This window comes from Myripristis murdjan, chromosome 3, assembly GCF_902150065.1.
Source record: "Myripristis murdjan chromosome 3, fMyrMur1.1, whole genome shotgun sequence".
Lineage (NCBI taxonomy): Eukaryota > Metazoa > Chordata > Actinopteri > Holocentriformes > Holocentridae > Myripristis > Myripristis murdjan.
This window is the reverse complement of record NC_043982.1, coordinates 31667130-31681945: the sequence shown is the minus strand read 5'-3', so window position 1 is coordinate 31681945 and position 14816 is coordinate 31667130. Positions and strand designations below refer to the sequence as shown.

The 14816-nt window shown below is 39.0% G+C and overlaps 1 protein-coding gene across 1 annotated transcript; it reads right to left on the bottom strand.

Annotated features, from left to right (window-relative positions):
* Positions 1 to 2615: 2615 nt before the first annotated feature.
* On the bottom strand, positions 2616 to 8568 carry LOC115357039 (photoreceptor-specific nuclear receptor-like). Its single transcript, XM_030048376.1, has 8 exons — positions 7989 to 8568; positions 6994 to 7144; positions 6506 to 6609; positions 5960 to 6253; positions 5361 to 5539; positions 4296 to 4536; positions 3767 to 3872; positions 2616 to 3192 (listed from the first exon to the last, which is right to left on the bottom strand). The coding sequence occupies exons 1-8, from the start codon at positions 8080 to 8082 to the stop codon at positions 3060 to 3062; spliced, it is 1302 nt and encodes a 433-aa protein (XP_029904236.1). The 5' UTR covers positions 8083 to 8568; the 3' UTR covers positions 2616 to 3059.
* Positions 8569 to 14816: the final 6248 nt, after the last annotated feature.

The window sequence follows — 14816 nt, the reverse complement described above, 5'->3', positions numbered from 1 at the left end:
GATAAGTTACATGTATTGTTGGTAGTTACTATGGGGTTGTTTGGAGAAATGAGCCTGTGTTGAGGGTTCTGTGTGGAGCACAAAACCTAGGACCCCTCCCCTGCTGCCCCAGTGCTATCGAACAGGTCGGTGACTGTTGGTTGTCAGTAATTTATTATTAGGGAATGGATAAGAAGGAGTTCTCCCTCATGCCCACCACACCATGTTAAGGTTAAGGTCAGGTTATGTTGAGGATGTGTTATTTTGATTTTATTCCAAGATGGTTCAAGTTAGGATTTAAATTGGTCTCAGCCTGGTTTAAGAATTATTAAAGGTCCTAATTGGTTTAGGGTTAGGCACATGTTGATGATGGCTAAGATGAAGGAAAGGCTGTTGCAAATAAATGTAAGTCAATACAATGTTCTCACAATGTAGTAATACCAACGTGTGTGTGTGTGTGTGTGTGTGTGTGTGTGTGTGTGTGTGTGTGTGTGTGTGTGTGTGTGTGTGTGTGTGTGTTTTGTTGCAGTGAGCTAATCAGTGTCATTGTGTGAAAGCCAAATCTCTATATAAAGCAACATCATTTCCCTCAAAGTGTGTCAAAATCCACCACAGTTTTAGAGAAAGATGAAAAACATCCTGAAGCAGGCAAATTATTCACACCAAGCCTAGAGTCTTAACCCTCCAGCTGTTTTAATGTTTGTCTGTATCTGCTTGGTCATCATGAAAAATCTTGTGTGTAAAAATCTTATCTCATTCCTACAATATCATCACAATATCGATATCGAGGTAAGATAATGTGATAAGACGCTTCCCAAACTGACTGCAGAGGTCTTTTTGCCTCAAGGTGGCGCCAGTTAACAATCTGTCATTCAGAAACAACAGCTCTCAGAGTGCATCCATTAGCCAATCAGATGTGGTTATTCAGCCGTATGACGAGATAATGAGAGTTATTTCTGGTGACATCAGTCTCTTATGAGCTGAATGAGTGTGCTCTTTCTAATCTCTGATAAATCCCACTCAGTTAGTGACAAAGTGCCAGCCAGTTAGAGAAAGTACGCCTCCACTGATCAAGACACACACACACACATGCACACCTCTAAAACAACAACAAAATAATATCTTTACTAGTAATAGACAATAGAAACAGTTATTGATAGAGACTGTTGTCAGTATATAGCATCATGTCATAACTATGTTCAGCTAATGCTCGAACATTTCTGATGGTTCTGTCGTGATGATTGTCCCTTACCATGGCAATCATAGGCTACTATTTCCACTTTAAACGTACAGGCTCCACTGCCTCCAGACATCCATCTCCAAACGAGATGGCAAATTGTCCCTGCAGAGACATTTATTACCCAGAGATAGGACTCAGAGATTTAGTTAAGTTCCAAGAGGAGTCTTTAAGTGGCCTCCCAATTACCATTCAACGCAGAAAATGGAAAGTATAAGAAAACTTTTTTCATTATTCTAAAGTTTAAATAGCTTTTCTAGAGGTGCATGCCCTTTCCACCAAGGTAACACTGAGCTCTCGTTCTGAAACAGATGCCATTTCAATTTGAAGTTTCATGAGTTTATAAAATAGCTTTTTCACTTGTTTAAAATTTACTTTCTGGTCTTATTTCTCAGGTCTTTATAATCCTATTTTGTATTTTCATTTTCAAATTGTGTTAATTCTTAACTATTCTTATTTTTTCCTCTTCATTTTATGTCTGTGTGAAATGTCTGTGAGAATCATGAAAAGCACAGTACCATTAAAGGGCTTTGTAATTCACTAATTATCAACCTTCTCATGACATGACTGACTGTGTGTGCAAGATAATCTCTTAGATGTTTCCAAATGACATTTGAGCAGTTATCAAGTGCTTAGGTAAATCCGGTGCATGTGCATGTGCATGTGCGTTTGTGTGTGTGCATACATGCCTTGACAGTCATTCCCGAAGAGTTTTGACAAAGCATGTCGTGCAAACAAAAGTGTTATTCTACAAAATATGATCAACATGAATACACAGCATGAAGCTGTTTCTTGAATTTCATGCAATGTGGAATTTCTTTCAAACTGATGTCTGTGCACATAATGCATTCTGTTCATAATTTTTCAGATATTTTGAGTGTTATCCATCTTGTAGGCTCTGTCTGCAAGGAAATATCCTTATTCTGAACCAACCAAAAAAAAAAAAAAAAAAAAAAAAAAAAAAAAAACCTGGGGGAAATATGATTAAAATTATTATTTTTAAATGTGTCTGTCAGCTGATAAAATGCAGCTTAACATTGAAAAATATTTGTACTAATTATCACAATGGCAGAGGACATTTATAGAAGGACCTTCTCTGGCAATTATTAGTGCTGGGCTGAGCCGGACAGAAGAGGGCGCTATTTGATTGATTCTTCATAGGGGCGAGGGTCCAGGCTCTGTGCAAATGATCACCGTTTCATTCCAAACTAAGTATTTCTGATTTCATCCTAATTCACTTTCATTTTCCTTCCCAATTCAGTGTCTCACTGCCCTCCTTGCCCTCCTTAAATGCACCTCTTTAAATAAAGTAGAAGAGCACCAGCTCCCTTAATTAATGCAAAGCATGCCTAAACATTACAGCACATCTCCTCAAGTGTGTGATGAAATGGAGTCAAAACAATTTTCAAGCAAGTTTATCTTTATCAAGACATGACAATATGAATACAACATGCACATGTACAATAGCAGGAATATATCTACCACCAAACAAATAAAAAATATACATTTCAATTTTCACCCAAAAAAGGAAAGAAAAAAAAGAAATGCTAGAAACTGGAAGATAAATTGTAGTCATAATTCACTTAGGAGACAAATCAAAACTAATATTATACAAACAGACAGCATGACATAAGCTCAACATAATTTTTAAATGGAACATGACTGGATGGAATAACAGCAAACAAATATTAAAGTGGCCTTTTAAAAAAAAAAAAAAAAAAAGCATGCATAATCTCTGATTTGATCAGTATACAGAGTACAAAGCAAATAGACCAGTCTCTACTTCAACATTTCTTCCCTCCAAACAAGGAGATAAATCATGACTGCACAAGTGTCTGGGTGTTTAGTTTTTGAACATGTCACACAGCAGTTTCTCCATGGGCGTATTGCCAATGGTCCTGTGGAAGAACAGCAGCTCTATCCGCTCTGAGTTCACGAAACGCAGAGAAGGAAGCAGGAGAAGCAGCTTCCCGAACCTGCACACAGACGAGATGAGGAATTTAATGTCTTGATGTAAACAACAAAAGCAATAATCCTTGCATGCAATCAATCTTATCAGCACAAACCAAGCATGTGAAACTCTCTATCACAACATTATAGGATGAATCCACTAAAAAAAAAAAAAAGTATTCTGGAACTGCGAAACAAACACTGCTGCTGATCTACTTTGAATTCCTGCACTCATTTTGCATTTTTTTTCCCTATGCATGATCAAATGTAGGTACAGCTACAGTGGAGTTTGATTGTGGCAAATGCTTTTGCAATCTAAAGTATAAAAAAAGTCACATTATATTTCGTATTTGCAGTTAAAAACAAATGTAACATCAGATTTTGGTGTTATTTCATCTGAATCAACTAACTAACAAACTAAAGCAGAAGCAGATGAGGCTGGGTGATGGAAAGCATGCACACCAAAACGTAAACTGGAACACTTCATCGCAAAATTATTTCTGGAATCTATCCAACATTACAGTTTGATAGGTAATGATGATTTTTTTTCTTTAACTACCAGCAGCATTTAAGGAGTGGTTTTATTTAACAGTGTATTACCTGGCTGGTTGGCTGGGGTAGTGTGAGCGGATGTGCTGTCCCAGCATCACCTGGGACTGATCCTGGAGATTTTCCACTTGTTCTGGATCTTTCAGGCCACGAGTCTCTGTGGACAAAAATAAATAAATACATGAATAAAATACAATAAGCAAGGCAACATCAAATATATTACTGATGTATGTGATCGTGTATTATCATTTTAAATGTTCTAAAACTGAGTAGAAATTCAGTATATTCTTAAACTGTTAAATACTGTTAAAACCCTCATTGATATGATAAGTTACAGAAATTGTGGTTCTATATCTATATTAAATTTGTTTCCTCTTCAAATGGAAATTGTAATTACTATTACAATGTTATAATATAACTGAAATTGATTAATAATAATTTAATTAGACCATTTTCTATTTTACATTCCATTTCATTGCTATATTTTCTTTTTATTGGTTCCTTACTCCTTTTTTTATTACCTATTGCTCACAAAATTGCAGTGAAAAAAATCGCCATCACCCCAAACTGTGTTCCTCACCTGGCTTGAAGAGCACTATCGCCTTGAGGCAGGCAAACTCAGTGGGGTCGACTGCCAGGGCCTTGAAGCGGCTGAAGACCTCCTGGAGGAGCCGGAGGTCCAGGCTGGTGTAGCTGGTTTTGCCCTGCATGCCGGGGCAGAGATCAGGCAGGGAGAGCAGCGGGCAGCTGTCCAGCGGCAGGGACCACTGGATGGCACAGAGCAGGAAGAGCTCGCTCCACGCCTCCTCCAGCAGGATCACCTGGGGAGACATGATGGGTCACAGCTGAAGGAGCACGCAGGAGGGAAAACATATGACCATACAGTTGTTTATCAACATCAACATCACTTCAGTGTGGTTTCAGTTTTTGTCTTCAACTGAAGAATTGCATGCTCTTCCAAGAGTTGGCAAATTTTTATAACCCTATGGACTTAAAAAAAACTCTTTTAAAACCTCTCTGGATAAATGCAAAAGTGCATCGTAGTTGCTGCTGTCAGGTTTACACTTCGATATTGAGTTATGAGCTTTTTGAGGGACTATGTGGAATTTAGCCCTCAGACATTTTGTGTAAAATCTACTCAGTGAAAGAGGCATATCATTTTATCATCAATAAATTATTACCATATTCATTTTAAGAGATTAGAATCATAGCTATAAACAAACAAGATCACTCTCAATAAGACTGTCGGTATTTTCCATTTTGTGCCACGGGGTCTGATTTGGAGGGAAATCTGCTCAATTGCTTTAGGAAGAGGGCGCTGTTCCTCCAGAGCAAATGGAGCTCAGGCCTTCAGAGTTTCTTGCCAGATGGTAGAAGGAGTGAAAGACTAATGGGGAAAAAAATTGCTTCCAATATGTTTACCCTCTTCTAGTTTCAGAAAAACTAGAACTAAGAATACCATTGGTGTTAAAGGAGCTGCCAATCATCAACCATGGTGTGATTTGGGAGGGTGCAGGTTAGCCAATGGTCTTTTCCTCTTGCGTTTGTACTGATATTCATTTGTGATTGTCCAGCAGTCCATGAAGCAGCTGTATTGCAATTTCCATGGATGCAACGTGATTTCTAAAACAGTGTTGGTTCTCACCTGGTCTCTGAAGGGCAGGTTGGAAAACACTGGCAGGTTCTTGGCCCACTTCACTGACATGAAGAGTAGCCGCGCTGAGGTCTCATACACGTTTTCAGAGCTGGACGGGTACAGAGCCATGTGGTACTCTGAGGATGCTCTCTCTGGCTCATTGCTGGTCACATCAATGTTCTCGTCAACTGAAACAGAAAATGCTGAATCAGACATGGAGTCGAGGGTAAAATCACTTTTTTAAGCGTGGAATTGAGTTAATCCACCTAAATCTTAATGAGGTAACTTTATGGTAAAATACAGTAAAGTCACATTTTATTGTCTGGAAAGAGATTTCTGCATGGTGTACCAATAGGCACATATAAAAGTGCCAACCATTATTAAAATTACAAACTTTTGCACAATCCTGTTTGCACAGAGAGGATGTTAAATTACAGAAGCAAGTTCCTCTCAAAATGTTGTTTCACTGTGACTTTAATTAATTTATTTATTTTACTAAATGATTGGAGACAGATATGTCACATCAAGGCCATGACTCCTGTGACTCCTAGCTGAAGCCTCGACTGCCTGCCACCTGCCTCTGCTTTCAAAAGCCAAACTGCCCTCACCGTCCTCGGGCTCCAGCTTGGCGCAGGTCTCGGCCGTCATGAGGCTAGCCATGAAACGGTGGTTGTTCTGCGGACTGATGCAGCGCTGAGGGCCGACAGAGGAGCTGATGGACATGGAGGAGGTGATGTGGGGCCATGTGATGACAGAGCCGGTGGAGGAGGAAGAGGAGGAGGAGGAAGAGGAGGAGGAGGTGGGCTCCCGTGTGGTGGCCAGATGCTCCTTCTCTGGGTCTACGTCGATAGAGTCTAGACGCACCTGGGCTGTGCTGCGGGGCTGCCGTTCATTTTGCACAGCTGCAAGTGAGAAAGAGAGATAGAGAATGGCACAGAAGAAGGAGAGAGTGGGATGAGGAGAAAGCATTGAGAAAAGGGAAATAAACAGAAAAAAAGAAGATGAAGTGAGATTAGATTCTACTGCATGTCACTTTGTCACTTCCACAGACTCTGACAGAGGAAATCATCATGCCACCTCCAGTTTTTTCGCCTTCAGCCTATGGGAACATTGGAAATGCTTTCTGCATGGTAAATGTAGTTTCACACACTCACCATCTTTGTTCATGCCAGCCTGCAGGCATTTCTTCAACCGACATGCCTGGCACTGGTTGCGATGGGCCTTGTCCACTGGGCACATGCCGGTGCCAGCCTGGCACCTGTTAAACCAGAGGAATGCTTTTAAAATCAAAATCAGCCATGCATCTATTTTGAGCTATATTATTACTTGAAGAAATATGAAAATTATTGTCTAAGAGCCTATTAACAATTTCCATTGAAGGTTTACTTTTTTACGTTTATAATCAGTGATTATATAATATGTATTGTAAAACACTGAAAAGAGTAGAACCTTTACACTTTCATTTTGTCCCCAGATTATGCAATTCCACTCTAACTGTTTTATCGGGACTGAGAAATTACAAATCTTGATATTTGTTGGCTTTGAAAGACATGAGATACTCCAAACCTTCAATCCATGAGCCCAAATTCAATTGCATCAGACAATAGTCAACCAACAGAAAAAGCATAGAGCGTTTCCTTGCCTGTAAATGAGCCTCCGCCTCACGCTGCGTTTGAAGAAGCCGCTGCAGCCATTGCATGCGTAGATGCCATAGTGCTTCCCGCTGCTGGTGTCTCCACACACTTTGCAGAGCAGAGCCGGGCTCAGGGCTTTGCCCGGGGCAGGACTCTTGGCTGCAAGTCAACACAGGCGGGTCGGTTAGTGTCATTTGCTCTGCTCTAGTGTGGCGTCTATTATTTCAGAGATGTGGCTGTGCCATCTGCAGGGTCTGCAGGTTTGTATGTGGACTGACAGTCAAGCAAGCATGAGTCAACACTGCAACAACCGTCAGAGCTTAAAATTTGGATGATTATGAAATTAAATTAATTTCTTATAGCAGACTGAAGACCATACATTCAGTGCAAAAAACTTAAAAAAAAAATAAGATAAGATAATGATGATAATCTGAATAAACATAATTTTGGCAGAGATTTCAACAGCATTATCCAACATTTTGAAGTTTGATAGAACCAAGCAAATCAGAAATAGTTTTATGTGTTTGCATGTGAACATCTCAAAATGTGGTTTATCAAAACTTTTCAGTAAAAAAATTATAATGACAAAAAAATTTAAGTATAAATACATACAAATATATTTGAAAAAATGTGTTGACAGAATGAGCTTGAAATTGTAAGATTCTTTATCTTTTTTTTTAATCAAAATTGAGCTACTGACATATTAATGATTTTTGAATGTTACTTTATGTATGCAAGATGTTATTTAAAAAACAGAATAACCTTTTAGGGCTCAATATTTATAAAGTCAGAAAAATGACAGATGTGACAAATCTTTGATGCTTAGTATCTCACAACTGCACGTATAATTCAAACTTCATGATTGGATATGTGAGAAAACTCAAAAATTTTTCTCTTCTTGAAACTTTTTTGGTAAACAGAGAGCGGCTGCAGGTGGACCAAGTGCCCTGCTCTCGGGCCGCATGGGAACCTGCTGCTGGACGTGCACATGTCGAGCTCTTACCTCCTCTGCTGTCGTCAGTCCCACCGCTCCCAGAGGACTCAGAGGGGGAGGAGGATGGCAGCATGGAGATCTTAGACAAGTGATCCTCCATCATTTTAATGGAAATATCCTCTTGACCGATGACAGAAGAACTTATTTAATTTTTACGTCCTCCTCTCTGGAGTATGGAATTTCAAAATTTAATGTCCAGTATCACTCTCACAGTTCAGGTTCCTTCAGATGTGTAGATCTCTCCTCAACAGGTGGTTGTGGTGAAAAAAATGGGAAGTGCACAAGTAAATGTGCACTTCACAAAAGTGCACAAGTAATGAGTAGAATGTCAGCTCCCCAGCCTCCTGTGGTCTCCCTGTCAGAGTGGGCAGATGGCAGACCAAGGCCCTTGGTGCCTCTGCTGTTGCGCTGCCTTTGGTGTGGAGACCAAAGTGTGCAGATGGGCTGCTGTTATGCCGCAGGTGGAAATGACACTTGTTGCAAGTAAACAAAGTTTGCGTGTCCCAGCGTCCTCCCTCTTGCCAGGGTCCGTCAGTGTCTGTGGGTCCTCCTCAGTGGCAGGTCCTCAAAAGGGAGCCGGGGGGGAGGATTAGCCCCAAGCGCTGTGTAAGCAGCATGCTTATTTGTCATCCTCTTAATCTTTACTGTTCATCTACTGGATCAATCAGTCACATTGCCAGAACATAGGTGCTAATTGGACAGCAGTCGTCATCAAACTACAAACTCAGTAGAACAACCAAACAGGAATAAAATAAAAAAGTGAATCCTGTTAAAGTCCAGCTCTCTAGCAGAGGAGTTGTAACTTTAGACCAGTTTCCATCCAACTCCCTCTGTTTCTCTTCCTCTCCCTGTCTCCTCTGTCCACCGGTGTAGCCATCAGTCAACAATCCTCTACGGTGTCTGCATTTAAAGGGATGATTACGTGAGCTGGACATTATTATATTTACCAGGCCCTTCAATTTGCATTGCCCTCCTTTCCCCCTTTTCCTCTAAATTCCAGCTCTATTTCCCCCTGTATATTTGATCTGTGTGATTGCCTCCTATTCATAATGACTCCCAGTGTTTGCTAAGGAACTGCCTATTAACTCCCATTTGCCTCTTTTTGACAAACTACAGATCATCCGCTCTCCTCTATCTGCCAGGAGGAAAGGTCACTGAGAGAATAATAGATTTTTGAATGGTCAATGTTTTTGCCGGTGCTAATTTTGTTCATTCATGAGAGTCTCCATGCATTATTGAGGAGCTGAACTCATCATACATGGGCTATTACAGCCACACATTTACATAGGCAGCAATTTTCAGCTGCAGCCACAAGAGTCATGTATGACAGGGACTCATGGACCAAATCTGGAAAAAAAAAAAAAAAAAAAAAAAATCTTTGCATGAACTTTTCCCCTTCAGTTTTCAACTCAGCACAATAGTATTATAATATATATATATAGATAGATAGATATATAGATAGATAGATAGATAGATAGATAGATAAAATTAGTAAAAATGAAGAAATAAATATATTTTAAAAAAACATAATTAATACAAGACACAAGACAGCCCTGTCAGAAATAAAGGCCAGCAAGCTGTCAGTTGAGCAAGCTAAATATAGATATTATTTCTTTGATTAATTAATTAATTTTACCTAACTTGTACATTTAGCATAGTTTGTGCAGAAACTGGGTCCAGCAAAAGCAATGGAGGAGCATTTTGAAAGCCATAACATTTTAATTCAGCAATTCAAAACAGCTGTTAAATAACCATGATTGTTGTGGTGTTATTGCAAAAATCATGTGTGTGGGGAAAAAAAAGTGTGTAAATGTTATTACCATATAGCATGTTTGCTTTTAGCTCATGCTGGAGTGGGTCTGCAGCATCTCAGCATCTCAGCTCTGCTTCAATGTTTCTGTATTTCTTTTTTTTTCCCATTTGGCACCGGAGGCAGCTGGCATCTGTGCATTGACATCTGTAGTGACTCTTTGTTGCTTGTTTTTCTGTTTGCTGTTTGTTCTGCTGTTGTAACTGCTTTGTGCAGGTTCATAATTGTGCTAATGTCTGACCTTATATTGGACACAAACTTTCATTCAACTTAAAAGCATTTTTATACAACGTTAAGTCAAAACAAACCAAATGCAGCTTGTTTCAGCGGTTTATAGTGGATGATTTCTATATATTTACATTGAAAGAAATGTATGAAACATCTCTCACTTTAGAATTATATACACTTTGAAGGTGACAGAGTTAGTTGTCACGCCCTCACCCATTCACAGCAGTCACAATGCTCAACACTAAGCACAAAAATTGCGTAGAAAGCATAATTCATGTTGATGTCAGCAAGTTTCATCTGCACAAAAACAGGGCGCAAAAATAATTGGAAAACAACCTGGAGAGCAGTTAAGTAGATTAGAGTTGTGGCACATTTTGTCTACTCGGGCATCAGGCACAGTCAACAGGAGACGGGGGGAAGAAACACAATTAGCTCAAAAGATTAAAAGAGCACACACTCCTTGTGGGCATCTTCAGCCATATGGTGGGTACTCTCTTCATCCTTGGCCCCTGCACTGTTGACCCATGCAAGATTTACAGTAGCACTCATTAGTCCTCAGAGATCAGCTGAGAGGTTCCCCGTTTTTACGCCGTATTTTGTGACCTGCAATGGAACCATTTGCATCAAGAAAAAAATCGAGAAAAAAAAATTGAGAGCAAAACTACATAACAATGAAAGATTGATGTATTTATTTATTTTATTTTATTCATTTTCAGACTGAATGGAGTACAGTGATGTCACATGTCTTCTTACTGTCATGCATTATCAAACGAAGCGCAATATGAAGCACCGTGTTATGACATCATGAGCATGTATGCACCATTATAACCTCATGATTACACTGGAAAATGCATAATCATGCAATTTAACATGCATTATATAACACGTCGAATTTGTTGGAACATAGTTATTGGCTATAAAGTTCTTCGTGCCGGTATTCTGGTGTTTGTGCGTTTTTCTCCACAAATTATATAATGTTGCAGTTGTAATGAGTACATGCAAATGTTGCTAATGATTTTATATTACATATTTTATATTTTATATTCTACCTAATTCTTATGATTACAGTTTATTCTGTTTTATCTATTTATTCTCTCTTGTACTCATTATTATTTAGCTCTTGTTTTTTACGCACTAGTATAGATTATATTTTAATTATTTAAACTGACCCACAATTCCATCTTTGTTGTAATCCATAAGCCAAGCAACGACATTTCGTTGCAAAAAACTCACTGCTGTGTTTTTTTGTGCAATGACAATAAAGAAAGTCTAAGTCTAAGTCATGATGAGTTGCGTTGCCGCCAGAGTGTTCTCATTTGTTTCAGTGCTGACCTTTTTCATGCCACAGTGGCAGGGCAGCCACTGTGCACACTGGGACATATTAGGCTTCTAAAGGTGAAATTTACATACAGTGTCCACTTTATCAGGTCCACCTATACAATCTAATGCAGTTCAGTGCAACAGCTCTGCCATAAATTCTAGCTTTTAAGAAAGTTTATAATCTTCATCTTTGGGTTGACATTGTGGAGAAATGTAAATTTAATTCTATGTTTATTACTGAGGCTGTAGTTTGCAGAGGTCTTGTACTGGACTACATTATCTTGAGAGGTGTTTCTAATTTTTTGTGCTCCCAATTCATATACATGGGAGGGACAGAATATGAGAAACATCTAACAATAAAATGCAGTCCAGTGCAACAGCAGCGCTAACTATGAGCTCAATGCCAAACATAGAACTGAATGAACACCTCTATTACTGTGACAAAAAGAAAACCTGAGGATTATAGATAGATAGATAGATAGATACTTTATTTATCCCCTCAGGGAAATTCTGATTATCTCATAGCTCACAGTACAATACATACAGTACATAGGAAATACACAATTCACATAAAATACACAATACACATTGAGAGCTACAAGACTTGCTGCCACTTGTGCGGCGCACCAAGGGCTGAGGACAGAAAAGTAAACTTTATGGCAGCACATTTCTATTGGATTATATTAGATTGTACAGGTGGACCTAACAAAGTGGCAAATGAGTGTGTATCTTTGAGAGATAAATTTGAAACTCAATAAAGTGAAAAAAAAAAAAAAAAAAAAACTATAGCATAATACATAATACATATTACATTGCTTACAGAAACAAACAAAGAAAACTATCCACGGGGGGGAAATGGGTCCCCCAGACACATCAAAGTTACCAGTTACAGCAAATGAACCATTAATTCACTGTGAAAAATTAACTGCAAGGACTCAAAATTTTTCTTGTCAGGACGAACCTCTATCATATCACAGCTGATATCAGATTTATGAGCTTTGTTTTTGCTTGTATGTGCTCTCTGGATCTCTTTTCTGCTTTTTATCAGCTTTACCCAATCCTTATCACAAACCTTTAATTAAATGAAGATCAAGAAAAGAAAAAAAAAAGAAAAAGGAAAGAATCCACACATATTTTGAGATACTTTTCATATTGACTGAACTTTTCTCTCAGGGACTGAGAGTCATAGGTGAGCTTTAACTATACAAAGATGTCGTTTGTTCATATTTATATTTTTATAAACAATACAGTAGTGTTTATTGCATATTCTTTGAATTAGGATACATCCATACTCATAAATAAATGTTAGATACAAGAATGAGTAAATTACTAAATAAAAAAGATAGATATGACAGGGAGACAGGCAGATAGATAGATAGATAGATCACTTACATACTTAAAATACTTCATGAGAAAAGCTCTGTTGAATTTATCATGTTTTTATTGTTTGTAAAGGTTTTTATATTATTGTAATATTAATGTATGACACATGTTTATGTAAATGGTAGGGGTTACACATTGGTGGATCCTTCAAGGCAACCAAAAGGCATTTTAGAAGAATTCAGTGTGGTGTGTCGCCAGGCGGTTGTTGAAAAGTGACACCTGCCATATGAGTATGACGGGCTGGAGGCACTGAGCTGAGGATCAGATCTGTCTATGTTTAGAAGATGACAGTGTGGCTGTTGTTCAGATGACGACCTGCAGCCGGTTAGCCGGGCCAATCACAGTATTATGAAGAGTTTACATAATCAGCTGCCAGCCCGCGGCACGCTATGACACTATCAAGACGAGTTTTAAGTGAAGACTTGCTTACCTGAGCAGGCCATAGATTATGCCAAGACAAATAGATTAGGATGGGAGCAGCCTAATATTAGAATTCAAAGTACGATTAGGGGAGCATTGTTATGTAATGACATTAATGACTGTCTGTTATATTTCATATCAGTCTCAGACTGATAGAGCACAAACCTCCACCAACACCAAACAGTTTTACAGCCTGCAAAGTTACAACTTGCATGTGTAACGGTATATATTGATGATACGACTTCTGGTTTTGATTTTCCAACAAAGTGCCACATGAATGCAACACGTTTTCATAACCGGATGCTGGACTGGACCACCAATACTGGAATGCAGTGTAATATAGCTAAAAAAACAAAAATGGTTTAATGGCGTACATCCAAGAACAAGACCGTTACTAAAATCTTATCAGCTGATCCTTGGGCCAAGAGCAATCAGATCTAAGTTTCACAACTTGTCTCGCTACAAACAGACAGGAAAACACAACAGCCAGAGAGAGTCAGCAGCCCATTTATTGCCGTGGAACAAGTTTAGCTCACTCTGTATGGCACACTGTCTCCACATGGAAATACGCAGCAGATGAGCACGATGGGAAGATGTGCAGATACACAGATACACCAGAAGCTGAAGCTCAGCAATGAGGGAACAGCCGGTGGAAACTGGGACACATCCACTCCCAGTTTACCCAGCAAGTGCAGGATTCATGGTCATCATGGTCAGCCAGGTCATCAAAAAGTGCTTTTCTAGTTTACCACTAAATGTAAAGCACTTTGCAATGTATATCTCACAGTCACACATCAGTGGTGTGGGCTGCCATGCACGCTCATCAGGAGCTGTCAGTGGTTCAGTGTCTTGCTCAGCGGCACTTCGTCACTTGAGTGTGGAAATCTGGACCTGCATGTACTAATGGTGGAAATGGACTTTGCCATAAAAATACTGTGCAGCGTAGTTCAGATTCACATTTTAAATTCTAGTGGAAATCCAAAGGTTTTCAAAGATACCAAATATGTCAAACGATGGGTTTTGAACAATATTTACTATTATTTTGTGGTTGCTCAAAATGTGTCCCAGATATTCGTCACCACCGTCAGATATTTATTTAAAAAAAATAATTAAAAAACTACAAGGTCAGTTACATTCCTGAGGATCCCTTTTCAAACCTTCAGCTCTACTGCATGCTTCAAGACCGCTCAGGCTCCTGGAAGTTTGCTGTTTTCTCTTAAATCTCTTCATATTTTTGGACACTGCTACTGTCACAACCATAAATTGTCAACACCGTCACTTCTGTATAAAAAATATTAAATTAGATTATGGAATAAATGTATACTTTTTAAGAAGAGGTCTGATGCAGGTAGCAACAGGGCGAAAACAAGCTGGCTAATGTGAACAACTCATGCTGATCATGTGAAAGAGCAGGTTTTTGTCACCACCGTCAGACGTCACCACCGTCAGGTTTTCTGTCTGACGGTGATGACTGAAGTCTGAAAAATGCTTATAACAGTGCTCAGGATTGTTATTTTTTATACCAAATAGTTAAATAAAGTTGTTAAGCAAGAAGCCATTGACTTGAGCGGTATAAATTTTGGAAATGTATGTTTTAATGAGGCCACTGTCACCACCGTCAGATTAGTGTCACCACCGTCAGAGGCAGTTATATTGGTTTTAAATGAAAATGCTTA